The following is a 20,358-nucleotide window of genomic DNA, read 5'->3' on the forward strand; positions in this document are numbered from 1 at the left end:
GACCCATGTGAGGAGAAGATGCTCATTCAAAAGTCTGTAGGAAAAGTGTTCCAAGGAAGTGCAGCCCCTGCAAAAGCCCTGTGATGGCAACCCAGCTGCCATATTCAAGGGGCTGAGAAAACCCAGTGTCACTAGAACATGGTGGGAAAAAAGAGAGAATGAGCTGAACAGGACCTGGAGCAGGGAAGACAGTCTTCAATCAGTTTGGTTGTGTTCTAAGGTGACAGGAAGCCATTGGAGAGTCTGAATGTTATGTGTGTGGGGATGAGGTGGGATGCCAGTTATGGATGATGGATTTACCCTTTTTTCAAATAGCTGTCTGTAGGGTGGAGACTATGAATGGCAGAGTTAAGGTTAGGATAGAAAGTACAGGGTCATGGAGTCTTTGAGTAGGGTGCTAGTTACAGTGCAAATGGAGGCTGAACCGTGTTTAGGGTATGTGGGGTGAAGAGCACAGGCAGAGCTAAGCGGTGGTGAGGGAGGGATGGGTCGAGATAGCAGGATTTATTGTTGAGTTAGCAACACATTAGCAAGGCACACTGTAATGGTATATGAAATGACTAGACTGGTTTGAATCCCAGCCTTACAACTTACTGACTTTGATTTTGTTGTATATAAGTGTTGTTTTTGTGGGCCTGGAATCAAACATGGGGATTTCATGTATTTGAGACATGTGCTCTGCCTCTCAGCTACACCCCAAGTGTTTTAACAACACTCTGAGTCTCAGTTTTCTCATTAGTAAATGGGAATTATCTAATAGATGCATTTAGAAGATTAATTTAGTATAACCTTCTGATACTTCATATTGCTGACAATTTTCTTCTAGTTGTTATTTATCATGGGGCTTAAAAGAGGGGGGGAAGAACTATTTTTTTAACAGAGCGGGAATTCATAATATAAGCTTCCTATGAATAAAGAATACTTTCAGGATATGTGGAATTGAAGTTGGGATTTAATACATCTGTTTTGTCAGGGTAAGCTTAAGGTTCCTGATAGATGACAAAGATCATGACTGAAGGTGACAAGATGGGATTCTATGAGATTGATTCCTTCCATCCCCACACCTGCCCTTTCTGTGGTCTTGTAAAGGCAGGACAAGTGAGTGGTTGGGGCCCAGGTTCTGGGGCCAGACTGCCTGGCTCGGATTCTAGCTTTGATGTTCACTAGCTTTGTGTTCTTGGGTGTAAGTTGGCTAAGGTTTTTTGGGCTTCACTGTTTTCTTATCTTTAATGTAAGAACAGTAGTTTGTTCAGTAATTAAATGGATCTTATACACGAGGTGGTGTTTTAAGTACTAGTGATGTTATTTTTCACTTCAGAAAACAAAAGTGCTGTAGAAATTGGATGTAAAGGGTAAATTATCAAAGTGACTGACTCTGAGACACTGAGAGACAGTGACCAATTAAACAGTTGTAATAAAAACCTATTTGGAATGAGTGTCAGGTTAATGAAGGGTCAAGTTTTAAAACTCACTTTGGAAAGAACCTAGGAAGAATGTCCACGAAACAAGTAAGTTAAGTTGAAAACTGGAAATCACAGAAAGGGCTTCATAGGGATAATAATTTGAAGAGTGAATGGGGCTTGTGGAGAAGGGAAAAGAACGGAATGAATACTCACAAATTCCACATGACCTCAGTGTGTGGGTCATCCATCCCTGAAGGCAGCGCCCAGGGACAATTGCACAGGCAGGAACAGAAGGGGCTATTTTCAAGTTTGAGAAGAGAAAGATAGAAAGCATCTCAGTCTGCTCAGCTGCTGAAACAGAACACCATGGACTGAGCAGCCTATAAACAGTGGGTTCTCACAGTGCTGGAAGCCCCAGGCCTCAGGTCCCTGAACCGGCAGCCCCTGTGTCTAGTGTGGGCCTACTTTTGGTTAAAAGCCCCACTTCAGGGTTAAAACTTCAGCAGCTGAATTTGAGGGGTAGAAGAGAACATTCATATTAATGAAGATGGCAGTAATTTTTTGCGATATTGAAATTCTTTAGGGAGGAACTAGCCTGCATATTTACATATATGATAATGACTGATCTACATGTCTTAGAATATTCTCACCAGAGAGGATCAGTTGTCCTACAGTAGGTGTAAAAGTAACTGAGTGCAGCTGTAGCAGCAGTGCCCTTTGGGAGAGTGTTTTGTATGTCGAATATGTGAAGCATTTTGTTCTCTCCCCAAAGCCTTAGTTCTCTGAAGTAAAGACAAATCTTCTGCAGAAGCAAAAAAATTAGAAACCGCCCAAGTGTCTATTAAAGTAAGCATTCCTTAAGTAAAGTATGGTTTGTCTGTATAATATAATATACCCTGGAGATAGTTTTCCCAGTAAGGTAGCTCTACCCTAATAAAATGCCATGAAAGATTTTATGTCATATGGACATATGTCACAGTTTGCAGTTCTCCATCTCTCCACTGGGCTTTGAGCGCCTCAAAGAGGGACACAGCTATATTTAGCTGCAATATGGCAGAATGTGGAGCCTTGTGTTTGGTCAATGAATAAATGATGGGAAAAGGAGAATAATGGTATCACAGGGCTGGCGAGAGGGAAGGAGGAGAAAGAGGAACTTTGAAGTTGAAAATATTTTATTATTAGAGAAACTGTCACTTGGGAGGTACTTATTGCCTTACCTTCTGATAAGGAAGTTGTCAGAGCACGTTTGCAATCTTTAGATAATAATTGTTTTTTTTAAAATTGGAAAAAAATGTTTCTGACTTCCAGTGAATGGCATGGAGTTATGGTGGGACTACCCCTGTGAATCACTCTGTGTATGTGGAGTAGCTGGGGGTGAAGAACTGGAGTTGCAGCCCCCACCCCCATCTGGTAGATGACTGTGAGTCAGAACTCTATGATATATGGTTTTCTGTCCTGTTCAAATTTCCTCAATGGTCTAATGAGCCTAAGTACTCACTGTGATTCAAGGTATAATGGCTGTTTTAGTTCTGAACACATACAATTGGCAACAGTTTCACCCAAACCCACCTGTTATTCAGAAAACTGGCAGCTGGCCACTCAGGGGCTGTAACTGCTTTGTCTTGATGTCTGTATTAGAGTCTATATGTTGACTTACTGTTTACTAAGAAACGAATAAACATCTTTGTCCTGGAGACAGAGTAATACTGGGTCTCATCAGCTTCATAAATCAGCTTTATTTCTTATTAGAAATTTTGATGATATTCAGAATAATTAACTTTTCTCATTGTTTTGAGAAACAGTCATTTGCAAGGTCTCAATATTAGTTTATAACCTTGTAAGGTGTGTTTGATTTTGCTGGGTTGTTAAGTCATATTTCTCTTATACATTTACTTAAATCATATGACAGTATGCCTGTAATTTCATTTTCATGATGATTCTGGGAACTCTCCTATTGATTTTATGATATTTACTGCTAATATAAGTATTCCAGTGTTTCTTGCCTGCCATCCTACATACTGTAGACAGAAACTTACTTACGGTAAATCAAAGGTTTTATAGCATACTATGGGTAAATTAAATGTTTTATAGCATACTATTGGGACTGCTGGATTTGTTCCTAGGAAGTGGTTATAGTTGATCAGTACTTTCAGAGCATCCTAATACAGATAATTTATACAGGCTTGAAACTGGGTTCATTTTAGCATATATATTAATTATATGTATATAATATATATCATAGTGACTCTTCCCACAAGAGTAGCAAATGCCCAATACTATCTTTGATTAGAATTACTTAATCCAAAAGCTAATATTTAATGAACATAATGCTAGTTATATAGACAAATGTGTAGGAACTATATATTAGAAGAGGCAATTATATATATATATATATATATATATATATATATATATATATATATAGTGCCAAAGGAAAATTGGCTAACAGCAAAGGGAATAACCTTAGATATGGTTAAGATGTCAAATGAACAATTTGAACTCAGTCATTTTTTATGGCGAGCACATAAATTGAGCTTTTTATTTTTAGTTCCTCCTCTTCCCTTCAGAGTTAAATGATGGAAAATTACTCTCAGTCCCCAAACTGCTCTTATGCATCATTCAAAAAAGCCCTGACAAGTGAGCCTCTCTAGTAGTGATGAGATTTATGACTTTCCTTCCTGGTGTTCTGTTACTCTGTCTATACCATCAAATTGATTAGTAGGCACTGATGGGCAAGATAAGAAAGGCACTGCTTAGATCCAGCTGGTGTCCATCACTCTAATGAACTGCTTGGAGATAGTTAATATCGTCCTTGATTCTCATTATAGCTGGCCATGACCAAATCTTTTTCAATGTTTCTCCTTCCTCTTTTTATGCCTTCCAGGGTCCACTGGAAAACGACTTGGTGGTTCATGTAGCACTTGTAGCAGAAAGCCAACGGTATGAGATGCAGCATTCTTCTGTGGGAAAGAGAGGGGATGATTGGTTTATGTTTATCATATTGAGGATGGCAGTAGAAATGAACCTTGGAGTCTCAAGCATATCATTAGTGTGACCTTAAATATCATACAAAACACTTTTCATGTTTAAATGTAAATGTGAATATGGGAAATTGGTACCACACATTACAGAGATTACCAAAATCATTGCCTACCTTTCTGACTGCCCCCACCCCCACAGCTCCTGATACTTTGGGGAAGAAGCCATTGAAGCCTTCAGATTCCTGTGTACATGGTGTATTGCAGATAGTAACAAATTTACCATATGTTCTAAGTTACCATTGTCTGTTCCCTTTTACCTCCTTCATTCACGTTTCCTGAACTATAAATGCAATGTCTAAAAATAGCTCTCTTCCTCCCTCTCCACCTCATCTCTCTGTTCTCTGTTTAGCCTTCAAGTTTTTCTCAATACATATGGCATTCAAACTCAAACACCTCAGCAGGTGGAGCCTATTCAGATCTGGCCCCAGCAGGAGCTTGTAAAAGTAAGTGATTCTGTGTCTTTGCTTTCTCCCTCATGCAGAGGTATTGAAACAAAGTTATTGGACTTAATTCAAAAGTAAGATGAATAGTTAAATCTAAATCCTGAGAGAAGATCACTATCTTAAAGTTGATAATTAAGTTAACAAGTCCACTTTCTCATATGTTAGCTTAAAAAACAAAGTGAACAAAATCCTTAATTGTGTGTATTTGTACATTATATTCATGGGTCTTGTAGATTTCTTTTCCTGTTGAAATCAATTAACAGACTTGGCTAAGCATTTTAAATAACAAATCACTCTCAGTTTTGGTTGTCATGTATAAAATCATCATTTATAGTTTTATTTTCCTACATATCACCTAAAAACCTCATTTTAAATAATTTTTTATACTCACTGCCCTCTTCCCCCTGTTTTTTCCCTGCTTTACTTTTTGGAAGGTGAAAAATTCCTTTATGTTTGGTTTGTTGAGTCTAAAGAAACTAAATGATAACGTATGGGTTTGATGTAGTTACATGCCAAAGTTGATTTTGAGACCTAGTCTGAAGATGGTGCTGAGGTACCTGTGTTTTTGGGTGCTAGTACAGCCAGGCACAGGCTGTTTCACCTGAGACACTTGCTGGTCTCTCACTGACAGTGCTAGAGAACAGAAAACGAAGGTTAGTCCCTGATATGTATGGCCTCAAAGCAAATTAACCCAAATCTCATTCTTCAAGTCTAATTAATATGAGGACATTTTTAATGGTCGGAAGATAATTTTCTACCAGATGACATGCAATTCATATGTAAAAGGACAGTCAGTATAGATGGGGGAAAAAATCGCCTGCATGCGGCTTTTTTCTTTCCTCAGCAAACAACTAGAATATGCAAAACACTGATTGTCACTTTAATGACCTCTGAGTCTAGTGGTATGTATGACATTGAAAAAAAAAACAATTAATTATAGTTCACCTTGAAAACAGCTATAGTAGGTATTTGTACAAAGTGCTAGGGGAATCACAGAAGCAATAGAAAACATTCTATTACACAGGATCTGAAGCATGTCCTGATTTACATTTTATTGTTTTAAAATGGTGTTAGCAAGTGATTTATACTTTGCTGGTAGGATATGGTTTAAGACAAACTTGTGACCAAGAACCCAGCTTCTCTGTGCTTGTGTCAGGATGGAAGAATATTTGTTGGTTGTGGCTACAACCTGTCTTCCAAACCAGCTGCTATGTGGGCTTCCTCCCCTAAGATACATTGTTTAGCACATATGCATTCATATTATCTGTACACACACACACACACACACACACACACACACACACACACACACACACACACTGCTGCCCAGTATAAGTCTGTCTTTTAAAAGAAAAAAGTCTTCTTGCTAATTTTAATTGGATGCCTATAATCTGATGCCAACCACCATTCCTTTTCCTCTGAGAAGCCTTACCCTATTTCAGCACACTAAGGAGGACTAAAGGAGGGACAGCTGGTAGCAGGGCTTTTGCTTGTGTGGTTAAAGCTTGTAATGTAGTGACTGGTGAGATGTGCATCCTGGTGGTCAGAATACAGAACAATGCAATCTGAAGCATGTCTGTATTTCTGGGTGGTTGGAGTACTTCTGTGTATTTCAGCACGCTGGGTATATGTACATGGAGGCAGTATTACCACACACTGCCTACTTAATTGTCATAGTCCTTCCTTGTCATAGTTTAGAAAAAACGGAGAATCTTTTTATAAAAAAGAATAGCAGTCCAGCCTAAGTAGGCTGATTTTAACTAGTGTGTGATTGATTGATTATACTACTTACTCAAAAGAAATATAGCATAATTTAGTCATACAGTAATTTCAATGCATGACTAAACGTAAATGTAAAAATGTAAAAATATTTGCAGAAAAGAGTGTCGGATCTAGTGTCATGTGCTGCAGTCTCCATGCTCCTGTGCATCATGGTGCTGCTGGGTATTTCTTCTGAGCAGTTGCTTAAAGTCCCTGCTGTTCATACAATAGACTACTTGGGAGGACATTCACAATAGTTTGTTCACCTGTTCATCTGTCAAGTGTTCCCTGGGTACCAGCCATGAGCCAGGCACAGTGCCAGGGAACACTCTGCTCATGAGTGCACCATTCCAAAGGAGAAATCAACACAAGAGTTCACTGACATACGAAAGACTCTGATACATAGGAATTTTGTATGTGATGATGTTATTTGCCAACAGTTTGAATCACAATCAGATTGTATAGGAAGAGTTTGATTATTCATTTAGAAAAATTTAGGGTTTTTTTTTAAATTTCATCAAATAGAAAAACAAATTAATTCTAGGCAGATTAAAATTTTAAGTACTTTAAATTTTTACTACATTTTACTTACTTATTTTACATTCCACAGCACACATGTGGTGGTAAGAGGACAACTTGTAGTTAGTAGTTCTCTCCTTCTATCATGTGGGACCCAGGACATCAATTTCTGGTTCTTAGGCTTGGAGGCAGGTACCTTCCCTATTGAACCATCTTGCCAATCCCATTTAAGTATTTTAAAGTGATTTAAATATAAAATCACTTACAAGACAAAATAGAGTAATATATTTTATAGCCTATTGAGATGGAAAGGCTGTATTTAGGATACCAGCTCAAACAAGCAATTTACAGATGAGTGGCAGATTTCAGTATATAAAGCATAAAAACCTGGTGACATAAAAGCTGGTTGTGAAATTTCCTAGTTGAAAAATATATTAATACTGAAACACCAGTCAGTGAATGATGCTTTCCCTACTATGTAATCCTCAGATTTTCTAACATTGAAAACTGGATAAATATTTACTTCAAAGGATAAAGCCTTTTATCTTACAAAAAGGACAAATACTCAGTGAAAGGGGGAACAAATGAAAAATAGAGATATTTACATTAATACACTAGAAAAATGACCCAAAAATATTTTAATACAGTAGTGTGAAAGTAAAATGAAATATGATTTCAACCCAAAAAAGGCTGACATAAAAGACCTATGTAAATTGATATATATTTCTAGAGGGTGAAAAGCAAGGTATTACATTTCAAAAAGAAGTACAGTCTCTTTGATCAAGCAAGTCTAAGAAATTATTTATAGATACAATTGCATACCATCCAAATATATTACTTGAAATATTTTTAAATAACAAAATGGAGAGCTAATTTCATCAGGGAATGGAGGGGCTTCCTGGTTTGATGTGTTTAGCTGATAACGATTCCAGCCATTGATGTTGTACTGTGTGGCCCTTCCTGTCCTCTAGTGCTTCTGTCTCAGCATCATCTGGAGCATTGCCATGATAAGCTCAATAACTGGGACATCAAGAGAATCATAAATTATAGGAACCATTTATGTATTGTGTACCCATTGATCCTGCATATATTGTGAATGTATGTTTAACCTGTGTCCTTTAAGAATCTTTTGTTAGGCTTATGCAATGGCTTACACATCCCTTTCAAAATATACCAGAGTCAAATAATTGTTGCAGAGAGTCTGAAAATAAACAAGACCAACATTTTGGGTTGGAGTATTTTGAAATTCATGTTATCAGAAAACAATTAGTAAAAACACAATTCCATTTTAATAAAATATACTTGAAAGTAGAAACTCGATGGACAATGTGTGGCACTGATTTTTTTTTTTTAAGTTTAAGTGGATGAATTTTTTTTTTTTTGTAATGACAAGGGAAGCACATATCTCTTTTGAGTTGCTTTATCAAAACCATGCAGGCTGTACACTTCCACCAATCTGATAACAGTGCCACAGTTTAGAATGTTGCTAAGTAAATCTAAAACGTTTTGCTCTCAAAAACTCAATTACCCCAAACCCACCATTCTTTGGCTAGTTTGTTGATCCTATATGGTGCTTCTGCTGCATCTTTTTTCTAAAAATGTCATTAATATGCCAAGGGACTTGTATCTTACAGGCTTATTTCCATCTGGGTATCAATGAAAAGTTAGGATTGTCTGGAAGGCCAGATAGGCCCATTGGCTGCCTTGGTACATCAAAGGTGAGTGCGCTTTCCTCATGGAGTAGCTTTAAGTAGTGATTCTGCATGCTGAAGTCATGCTTGGTCTCTGGCCATCCCTTGTCACATTTCATTATGTGCCTGAGGGAGTTATTTGAATTATTATTTTCTGCACATAAATCTTACTTATTGAGTGTCGTATTACTGATGCTTTCTGGGAATAAATGAACATCTCATTTCATGTCATTGCTAAGCTTTGTAAAGCATTTATAATAATATTTACTCAAGCATAGGGCTTTTCAACCTTATTAGAAATGTTTGCCATCATACTGACTCTAACAAAAACAAAACTTTAAAATTAATGCTTTATGGATTTTGTAAGCTATTACTCTGTCTATTCAGAAATGAGGATCAGTATTAATTATGGTTGAGACTTAGGATCCTACACCTTTGTGTTTTGTATCTATTTGCTCTCTATTTCCCCTTGCAGATCTACCGCATCCTAGGAAAGACCGTGGTTTGTTACCCCATCATCTTTGACCTTAGTGACTTCTACATGTCTCAGGACGTTCTGCTGCTGATAGATGACATAAAGGTAGCTGTGAAAAGAGATGACTTTGTTCACATTGATTTGTGTCAGGTGTTATTAAATGGAGAGTTCCTGGCTGATGCCGAGTAAAGCAGCACCTTGGCAGAGTTTTGTGATTCTGGTCATGCTAAAAAGTAAAATTACTTTTCTGGAAATGAAAAAGATACAGTTTAAAAGTGTGCTTCTAAGATACTAAGAGTTCATCTCTTTTTTGAGCAAAAATTGAACTAGCAGAGTAATTTTGTTTGTGAAGACTGTCCAGTAGGACTTCAACTAACCCATAATTAAATGGGTTATGATCTCTTCCACTCTACTCTGTATGTAGAGCAGAGAGGCTTAGAACTATAGCCACAACACCTGGACCAGACCGAATCTGTGGAATTTTTGATCCTTGTTAACCAGCTGTGTGTTCTCAGGCAAGTTACTTAGCACCTGTGCACCTCTTGTTCATCTGTATAACCAGATAATAAAAGGGCTGTTCTGAGGAATTGATGAATTAATGTAAGAAAGACACTCAAAAAGTGCTGAACATGTGGTAAAAACTTATGTGATGTTGATGAGAATACATATTTACTCAAAGCACTCTCGACACATAACTGATGGTTTCCACAGACCGTGGTCATTCTCATCTGCCTCTTGATACCAGCCCATATTGAAAGGTCGTGATGGTCTCCTGAATAATAGAACATAGGGATAGTTTTTTCTCCATTCATTCATGAACTGTACTTTTTTAGGGAGAGAAAGAAATATGAAGGGAGGGGGTAGAGAAAGGCATGAATAAGTCAGAGCCTCAAAACAAAGTTTAAAATGAAAATGATTCTACACTTCTGAGTAGCCTGAATTGTCCAGGGATAGATTATTACTGTTACAAGTATCACAGGTGCTTGCCTCTCAGTTAATGACCCCAGGCAACTTCAGACATTGCTCTATGACATCCTTCCTCTATCGAATTTTTTGATAGAATGCTCTACAGTTCATTAAGCAATACTGGAAAATGCATGGACGCCCACTTTTCCTCGTTCTCATCCGGGAAGACAACATAAGGTAGGTTAATGGGAAGGTAGCTGAGGGGCTGAAGATATGGCTCAGCACTTAAAGGCCTTTACATTTCTTGCAGGGACCTGAGTTCATGTCCCAGCATTCAGGCCAGATGGTTCTCAACAACCTGTTAGTCTAGCTCCAGAGAATCTCATGCCCTCTTCTGGTCTCAGTGAATACTGCATTCACACACACACACACACACACACACACACACACACACACACACACACACACACACACGCATAGACACACATCACATAACTAAAAGTAAAACATAGATTTTTAGAAAGTAAGCTTCACTTGCCTTCTGGCTGCTAACAGAATGTTTGAATACAGAGCTTCCTGGTATTTTTGTATTCTTCTTAGCATGTTGCAAGCTCTTTCGCATATATAGAAAATATTTGATTGTTAATTTCTCATTCTGTTGTTAATAAGCTTGTTTTGTTTATTTGCTTTCTTCTAGAGGTAGCAGGTTCAACCCCATATTAGACATGCTGGCAGCCTTTAAAAAGGGAGTTATTGGAGGAGTCAAAGTTCATGTTGATCGTCTACAGGTAGGCCTCTAAACCTCAGCATGTTTCTGGTTATGGACAGCTAATCTCAGGGCAGCCATGTTTCTTTCTCAATGTGTTTAACAAGTTTTATTCTGTGCTTGCCTTCTTACTCTGTTGTCATCACCTTGGTTTATCCAGCTGTACCAGTCAGGTGCTTGAGTGGCTATTATCTATGCAGAATTTTAGACTTTGGTGCCTTAACTTGAGTTTGGTATTTGAGAAAAACAGTTCATAAGTGGACAGATGACTTGCTTATAACCTTGGGGTTTTACAGGCATTTTGGTCACATGCTGTTTTGCTTACTGAACTGTAACATCCAACCAGGAGAAATCATTGTTCCATTAAAGCATCACAGCATTGCCCACACAATTCATGAACAGAAGCATCCATTGCTCCCCAGCCAGAATATGGTTGCCTCCTTTTATACATCCTCTTCCAGAAAAATCAAGTGTTATTAATTAACTTAATACCCTCTAATACCAAGTGGTGTTTTAAAATTGAAATCTATAGAGTATTAATAGGATTTGGCATTAGCCAGTTAACTTAAGGTAAACATTTACTTTATGGACAGAAATAGACAATAATGGTGAGTAGGCTATATAAATATAAGATGTTAAATAAAAGTCTCATTTGTATGCTTTCAATATTATTATTAGCTTTAAGAATTTATTAATTTTTGACTTTTTTATACCCTACATAATAATTACTTACTAAACCCTGTTGTCTGTACCTTCTGGTGTACCCAGACTCAAACTCACTCCCCCTAGCATTGACATCATGATGCAGGCTATTGTTGTCCCTCATAGATTTTTCTGTCATCTCCTGAGTTCTCACTTTGTCGTACTCACTTGTCACTGGCAGTCACATGGATTTTAAACCTCCGGTGACTTTTTTTTCTCACACAACAAAAATGAAGTGATCTGTAAGTTCTGCACCTGCATCATGGGCCTGGCTTTCTACCAACTTGCCAGCCACTGTATTTCAGCCACACTGTCTTCTTTATTGCTTCTAAAATTCACCATGCATGCTCCAGACCTGGGATCTTTGAGCTTGATAGTGTGAACATTGACTACAGTCCTCCTCCAGCCATAGTGTTGACTACAGTCTTCCTCCAGTCTGAGCACTGACTGCAGTCCTCCAGCCTGAGCACTAACTACAGTCTTCCTCCAGTCTGAGCACTGACTGCAGTCCTCTTCCCATTGTTTGATTTACATGTTATCTTGTTAGAGAAATTTTCTAACCTGCCTCCTTAAATTCCTCTGCCCTAGTACCCTTCTCCCTTACTGTTCTTATTTATACTTAGCATTTATTTTTCTGCTTTGCAATTACATCATCTTATGTTTACTAAGTTTATAGTATCCAACTCATAGACATAGTCATAAGGTGTCTTAGTTTGGTTGGAGAGACACCATGACCATGACAACTCTGACAAAGAAAACATTTAATCGGGTGGCTTGATTACAGTTTCAGAGGTTCAGTCCATTATCATCATGATAGGGAGCATGGCAGCGTACAGGCAGATGTGGTGCTGGAGCAATGGGAAGTTGACTGACTGTCGTACTGAAGGAAAAGAGACCTCAAAGCCTGCCTTCACAGTGACACACTTCCTCCAACAAAGCCACACTTCCTAATAGTGCCACTCTCTTGGAGGCCATTTTCTGTCAAACCACCACAGTCACCTTCAAGGAAGTAAAGATTTCATATATTTTTTCATGCTAATCCTTAGCACCTAATATAATGCTTGTATATGATCAATAAGTATTTGTCTAACAAATTACTTTGCCATAAAACAAGATTTATAGATATGAGCCCTTGTGTTAGGAAACACCATTCAACAAATACAGATAAGACCCTTCCCTCAGAAAGTTCATAATCTAAGAGCAGTCTGCTTACAGTTGGGCAACGTTGAAATGTACACAAGGGTTGCCCATTTGGCTTTCTTATCCATGCTTTACAGGGAAGAATGGTGTGCCTGTGTTGTGTGTCCTCCCTGCATCTGTAAGTGTGTATTTGTGGATGTTCCTCTTTCATCAGTTCCGCAAGTGAAATGATGCTCATTTGCCACCAAAAGCATTATCTCCTGCCCTCAGCTTCTTCATTTTTGAAGAAAACCTGAATAAAATGGTATTTGTAAGATAATCTTAATAGGAATATATAATTTAATAATAATAACAACTAAGACACACGGGGGTAGGCCTAGGCCCTATCCCAAAGGATACAATAGACTCTGATGACCCCTTATGGAAGGCCTCACCCTCCCTGGGGAGCAGAAAAGATATGTAATAGGTAGGGTATTAGTTGGGGGGGGGGGTAGGGGAGGAGGCAAGGGAGAGGGAACTGGGATTGTCATGTAAAACAATCTTGTTTCTAATTCAAATAAAAAATAAAGTATTATGAAAAAATAATAATAGCAACTTACAGCTTATTTTCTGACAGTTCTCTAGATTATTAGAAGTGATAATTAATGCTAAAAAACATGTATGGCCATTCATTCATACTATTCACCATGATGCTCTGACAAGCAAAAAATATGTTTGAATTTAGACTCATTTAGTTTGGCCAACTATTATATAAAATGACCAAGTATGGGTTGCCACATGCCAGAATGCAGAGAAGAAATTGCTTAGATAATCATTACCTTCATGATCCTGTAAAATGGAAAGATGTTTATTACATCTCTAGATGGCCCTGAAATATATTGCAATATCAGGATCTATTGCCTTTCCTAAAAACAATTTAGTACTTCATTTTCTAAAAGTTTAATAAATGCTAAAATATTTTAGTACCTACTTTAAAATAAAGCATATAAAGATGGCAGTTTAAACAATCAGTGGAGACTCTGGGCTCAATCCCCAACACTGTAATAATTAAATAAATGCTTATAATTAAAAAAAACCACAGAGAGACCATCTTGTGGTAGCTTTCCTATTTAATATGACTCATGGACTTGTTGTTTGTTTAGTGTATACAGTCTATTTGTAGATGCTTATGTTCTGTTTTCATTTGTTTCATGTAGAAATCTCTGAATTTGGAATGCTCACTTAGCAAATCACTTCAGGGTCATAATTAATAAACCAGCATTGCTTATAGAAAAGTATGAACATACAGTATAGCATGACAGATGTAAACATTTTGAATCATCACATTTCAGACATTGATATCTGGAGCTGTAGTAGAACAGCTTGACTTTCTACGAATTAGTGACACAGAAAAGTAAGTCTCCTTGAGTTACTTGGTTTTTGCATTTCTTGTGATTACATTAAGAAAGCAGGAAATCTGAAATGTTTTCTTTTGATTTCCAGACTTCCAGAGTTTAAGAGCTTTGAAGAACTAGAATTTCCCAAGCATTCAAAAGTCAAACGACAGAGCAGTACTGTAGATGCTCCTGAGCTGAGACAGGAACCAGATGTCACCATTACCGAGTGGAGAAACAAACCCACTCATGACATCCTCCAGAGACTGAATGTGAGTGTGATGTAATCACACCTGCCAGAACAGGACCTCTCAGTCAGGCCAGGTGTCTTTGTGTCCTCTGAGAGAAACAGGTGGGCCGGTCTGTACCCAGGGCAAGCAGTGTAAAGTTGTCCTGTTGGGCCAGAGTCAGTGTGGATGTATGAAGGTGCAGATGTTAAGACTTTCTCAGATTGCAGTTGGTTGTGTGAAGCAGTAAAGACATGGAGTCCATGATGTTGGTCTACGGGTTCTTCTGGTTGTTCATTCAGCGCTCTTTTTTCTCTTTGCTCCATGCCCCAGAGTTTAGCTTCATTGAGTGCTTTGTCTCTCCTGTCACTGAGGAAACATTGATGTGATTTACCCACATGAGTGCTCTAGCAATTTATTAATCTTCCTTGAGTTTATCCACGCTTATAAAAAGAAATGAAGCCTTACCGATGGAGCTGTAAACACTGGGTCTTGTTTGGCCACACAGATTTGAGCATGTAAAATAGATACTTCCCTTCGAGGCGTGGCTAGCTTCTCATTAATCCATATAAACAAGAATATCACATAGCAGTCACAGAGAATATAAACAGTGTCCTGAAATATAAATAATCAATATGATGTCCCTTCCTGTCATGTGCCTCTCCATATGCCTTGACGGTAACATGATCTCCCACTTATAAATGAGTAAAACCAGGAAGAGAGTGACTTGGCCAAGTCTCAGGTAGTGGTACATTAATATTTGTACACACTGTAGAATCTGTCCGTCAGTTATTTTGTTTATTGGAATTTGGTCACCGAATCCTGCTATATCCAGGAGCTGACTTATGTACTCTCTGCCATCAAGGCATCTCAGACCAATAGGTCTGTAATGTCATCTTATCTTTATTGTATCAATGACTTATCTTTCTTCAGTTCTGTGTCAGGCTATTCCTTCTCTGTATCATGTGGTTTTATTATTAATTAAATCCTATGGTTACTGATACTCATTTCATCCCAGTTCCTTATGCCAATTGATGTTTTCAGGACTGCAATTGTCTGGCTGGTCAGACCATCCTGCTGGGTATACTGCTCAAAAGAGAGGGCCCTAACTTCATCACAATGGAAGGTAAGAGGAGGCCCTCTGTAACCTGCCTATCAGATATGCATAAAAATGCCCACTGTTGACAGACTTTGATGATCCCTGTTGGAAGACCTCACCCTCCCTGCAGAGCAGAAGGGGTATGGGATGGGGTCGGTGGGGGGCATGGGAGGATGGGAGGGAGAAGGAAATGGGATTGATATGTAAAATAAGACTTTTTCTAATTAAAAGGAAGGAAGGAAGAAAAAGAAAGAAAGAGAGAGAGAGAGAAAGAAAGAAAGAAAGAAAGAAAGAAAGAAAGAAAGAAAGAAAGAAAGGAAGGAAAAAGAAATAGCATAAGGCTTACCTAAAATACAGGTTGGCCCCATGCTTTCTCTGGCCATTTTCACTCTCATGTAATTTACAAAGGTCCCTTGTCCGTTGCACCCCTCATCCTTGAAAGTGCCTTATATCACTCTGTAATAAATTCCACCTGGCCCTTAAAAGAAAAAAAAAAAAAAAAGAGGCCATGAATTTGAGAAGTAGTTGGGGGGACACAAGAGGAGTTGGAGGAAGAAAAAGGGGTAGAAATAATGTAAATACAGTACTCATATATGAATGTCTCAAAAATAAGTAATAAATCTTTAAAGAAGAAAACAATGCCCACTGTTCCACATTATTTCCTCTCCCATTAAGTCTCTCACCCCTCTAAATGGAAAGCATTCCTTCACCCCTCTAGTACAGTGTGTGACTCAGGTGTGACTTCCATGCAGTGGCTTGAAGGGACCAGCTCCCCATTTCGGCAGCCATAACAGCTGAACAGGTGCTTATCTGACTTTGTCTTAGTCTCTAAGGTCAGATGCCTGCCCATTTCGGCAGCCGTAGCAGCAAAACACATGCTTGTCTGACCTTGCCTTGGTCACTAAGAGGTCAGATGCCTGCCTTGTGGCAAGGAACCAATCAGAAGTTAGCTGGCGGTGCTATGCTTTACGGCTCTGGGTGTGCTTTTCGGACAAGTGCACAGCAATGACGCGCAGAGTATAGCAACCACCCTGGGAGGGCCTATGGGCCATAACAACCAGTTGACCAATCAACACAGGGCAAACCCTCTAAGCCTGGAGCCACACCAATCCTGAGCCTGTGGGTACCCCTAGACACTCCCCTTATGCTGCCCTATAAGATCTCTATGCAGACGGTTCAAGCTCTCTTTTCTAGCCATCCGCCATGGTGGATGGATGAAAGACCTGAGCTAACCTGGGGTTAGCTCGTTAAACAACATTAATAAAGCCTCATGCAGTTTAAATCAAGCTTTCGACTCTGCATGGTGATTGGAGTGGCCGAGGTCCTGGGCTGAGATCCTGGAGGCCTGAGCTTTCCGGGGATCTTACAGGCTCACTTTTATTCCTGAATGTTCCTAGAACCTGAATTCTGCCTGTAACTGAATTTCTGAGCACCCCTTAGTTGCTTATTGACATTGCTGTTTGCCATTTTATTTCCTGCAATTTTTCAAGAACAAGTATTGAATAGCTACATTTATGAAAATTGGTTTCTTCATGGTTTGTAGTAGCCATTTGGAACAGACAGTGGCACTTAATGGGATTTTGCTCTGAAGATGATCAATGAAAAAATAAGTCATTTCTAATTGTGTCTGTGTCCACTCTGCTCTGAGGAGGAAACCCAGTTATCCTTGAAGTCCATGTTGGTATATTAGGTCAGTGCTGGAGGAATCCTTAAGTTCTGGCTCATGATCTGTTTCTGGCATTTTATAGTACAAAATGATATAGGATATTTGAAATGTGTTTAATTTCCAGTCATCAGACTTTTTGGCTTATCTGAAAACACTGTTTAGCAGTACATGTTAATTTGGTTAAAGTGGAAGTGTCCTGAATGCCACATGACACTAACAGTTACAGATCTGGGAATGAACTAAACTTACTCCAGCAAAGCCTTCCTAGTTTTTGCATTGTGGTGGCAGCCATGATTCTCGAGTATTATGAAGAAGATTTCAAACAAAAACTTTCTTTTCTTTTTTTTTTTTTAGTCTTAATAATAAAGATAACAAAATCTTAATTGTATTAAGGACAGTCATTGACATTTAACCTTTAGTTAAAACTAAAACTTCTTTTAGTAAGACATTTTTAATTTAAAATTAAAAGAATTCAACATGTTTTTGTTTACTTTTAGATTTTGGAGTTCTGTTGTTTATTTTTAGTTATTTATCACTGGGAAATATTTTCAAAGCATTTTTATAAGCTTGGAAATAAACATCTTTTACTTAGATATCCAGAAGACTTTAGAATTGCTTTTAAAATTTGTCTTTATTTTGCAGTACTGAGGGTTCAGTGTCTGCCTTGTGTGTGCTAGGGAAATGCTCAACACTGAGCTTCATCTCTAGCCCTGCTACTACTCTTTACTTTGCAGAGGCCTCACTGGGGTGTGCACACCATCCTTTGACCCCCTCTGTGATCCAGGCAGGCTCTGCACTTGCAGTCCTCCAGCCTCAGCTGGGTAGCCTGGAATACAGCCTGCACCACCAAGCCCAGTGTTTGCACGCATCCATGGAACCTGGATATATTTAATCTAATTTAAGACTGTAAAAATAAGTGATAGGAAATTTTAAAGATCTTTTTTCCTTTTCCTTACTAACTTTTTGGGGGGCTCAATTCTGTCACGTTGCTTCTTATTGATAAAACCAGTCCAGAGTGCAGACCACATGTGAAACCAAGGGGTGGGGGGCAGGGGAGAGAGTTGACCACATGTGACTCACAGCCAAAGTATGAATCCCAGGGGCTGTGTTGACCACATGTGAGTTGTGGCCTAAGTGTGAATCTTTGAGGTGTGCTGGATGATCATAACTCCATACACTTAACAGGGCCTTAGTAACCATCCACTGAAAAAAATAGGTATATACTCAGGTGCCTAATTGTTTTACTATGTTCTGTTTTCTGTAGAAAGCTAAAATAATACTTGTATTTGCTTAAAAGTTTAGATTGCATATTAGTTAAGAAAACATTAGAACTTTGAAAACACTACCAAATCATAAAGGTTCTGGAACACATGCTTCTTGTTCGGGTTACATATTTAAACCAGTCAGTTTAAAACAAAATGAATATTTAAGAGTGTTTATTTAAGGGAAATAAATGTTGTGCCTTTAATTAAAAGCTTTCTTCAATGAAGACTTTTCTTATCCTATGTCTAGGTACTGTGTCTGATCACATTGAGAGAGTGTATAGAAGAGCTGGCAGCAAAAAGCTTTGGTTTGTATTAGTTTCCTTGTTGTGTTTTAATTTTTGTATTGTTATATTCAGTACCTTAATGATAACAGTTGATTCTTACAGATGTTGCTCAACCTCATTTTGACAGTTAAACTCTAAAGTTACAGCACCCTGACTTGAGACCTTTGAAGGGTGTTCCTATGTCACACAACACTAAAGAAAGATATCTGGAGGATCGAGCCTAGAGAGTCCTCACTGGGAGGCAGGGCTGTGATTCTGCTGTGTTGCACTATCCAGAGGAAGTTCTTTTAAGTTTCATCTTGTGTTTAGAAAATCTGTTTTGCTGTTTTAGAAGGCCATAAAAGACCACTTAATTCTAAGCAAAAATAATGAAAGGTAATTATCTCATTACTTAAGTTGGAAGAGTCATGAATAAAGGTGTTTAAATTCACAGTGAGGAGAGTGCACCTGAATGTGCAGCTCTGCATTTTGATGCAATTAAGTAGTTTCTTATGAAACTCCCTTAATCTTAGTAAACCTCAGCTTTCTGTTCACTGAAATAAATGAACTGGACGGAATCATTTCGAAGTAATAAGCATCCAGTTTAGATATTTCAAATTTCCTCTGTAAGTTCTCAGTGCAGTAAGACATGCAGTCAGTAGATGTTTTTATAGATAGTGTGTGTTTTGCATGGGCCTATAGTATTGTTTGTGCTAAGCAAAACCAATTCTTGCTTCTGCGTTATACTTATGTTTTTGATAAAACACTAAGTAGCAAACATTTAGAAATGCTGACTGTTATATTTAAACAAATAGAGTCCTGGAAGCTTTATTTATTCTATTCTCCCTTTTATGGCTTTCCACTGCCCCCAGGCTGGCTGTGCGGTACGGGGCTGCATTCACCCAGAAATTTTCCTCCTCTATAGCCCCTCACATTACCACCTTTCTGGTGCATGGGAAACAGGTAACATGCACAGAATTTGGGAAACTCAAGTTGCTTATATGTGTGGGTTTATCTGCATTCTGAGGGATATATGTGTCTTTTGGTGTTCAAGTATTTGGTAAAAGTGTCTCTCTAGAAATGGGAAGTATCTGTCTCACTAACTTGGTCAGCTATTTGCTTGATTTTTCTACTAGTCCATTCATGTTGTAATTAAGAAATACAAATGCTTGTTATAGGCCAATTCCTGTGGAGATCCTGAAATTTTTTTTAAAAAATGGTGCTTTCAAACCTATTTTGATTTTACTTTCTCTAAATGTTCACATAAATTTTACTTTTGAGGGGAAATGTCTTATATATTGCATGTGGTAATTTTGGGGGTGTAAGTCTATTCCTTCTACATTCTAAGACTTTTCCACAAATGTAAAAATAGAAGTGTGAATTCATTCCCCCACCATTCTGTCTTTGTCAAGATAGAAAGTGAGAGTAATTTATCTCTGAAATTCACTACTGAGTACCCTAATCCAGGCATCTGATTATCCGGGTATCAAAAGAATCATAATTCAAGGCTAGAGAGAGATGGCCCAGTAGGTAAGAGCACACACTGCTCTTCCAGAGGATTTGGGCTTGGTCCCTGACATCTGGCAGCTAATGATCACTGTAACTCTGGCCCCAGGGA

General features: G+C 38.3%; 1 protein-coding gene across 10 annotated transcripts in view; it reads left to right on the forward strand.

The window, feature by feature from the left end:
- The window catches only part of Phkb (phosphorylase kinase regulatory subunit beta), a 189,094-nt gene that overhangs the window by 131,678 nt on the left and 37,058 nt on the right, over positions 1 to 20,358 (forward strand). For 9 of the 10 annotated variants that reach the window (XM_027406288.2, XM_027406296.2, XM_027406292.2 and 6 more), the window contains 10 exons: positions 4,288 to 4,343; positions 4,794 to 4,887; positions 8,802 to 8,885; positions 9,334 to 9,438; positions 10,394 to 10,476; positions 10,937 to 11,027; positions 14,179 to 14,240; positions 14,330 to 14,492; positions 15,492 to 15,573; positions 18,725 to 18,782. In XM_027406288.2, the coding sequence (XP_027262089.1) occupies positions 4,288 to 4,343; positions 4,794 to 4,887; positions 8,802 to 8,885; positions 9,334 to 9,438; positions 10,394 to 10,476; positions 10,937 to 11,027; positions 14,179 to 14,240; positions 14,330 to 14,492; positions 15,492 to 15,573; positions 18,725 to 18,782 (878 nt within the window). Of the gene's footprint in view, positions 1 to 4,287; positions 4,344 to 4,793; positions 4,888 to 8,801; positions 8,886 to 9,333; positions 9,439 to 10,393; positions 10,477 to 10,936; positions 11,028 to 14,178; positions 14,241 to 14,329; positions 14,493 to 15,491; positions 15,574 to 18,724; positions 18,783 to 19,612; positions 19,704 to 20,358 lie in introns of all 10 variants that reach the window. The other variant, XM_027406294.2, reaches the window with a different exon arrangement.

This window comes from Cricetulus griseus, chromosome 3 (genome assembly GCF_003668045.3).
Source record: "Cricetulus griseus strain 17A/GY chromosome 3, alternate assembly CriGri-PICRH-1.0, whole genome shotgun sequence".
Taxonomy (NCBI): domain Eukaryota; kingdom Metazoa; phylum Chordata; class Mammalia; order Rodentia; family Cricetidae; genus Cricetulus; species Cricetulus griseus.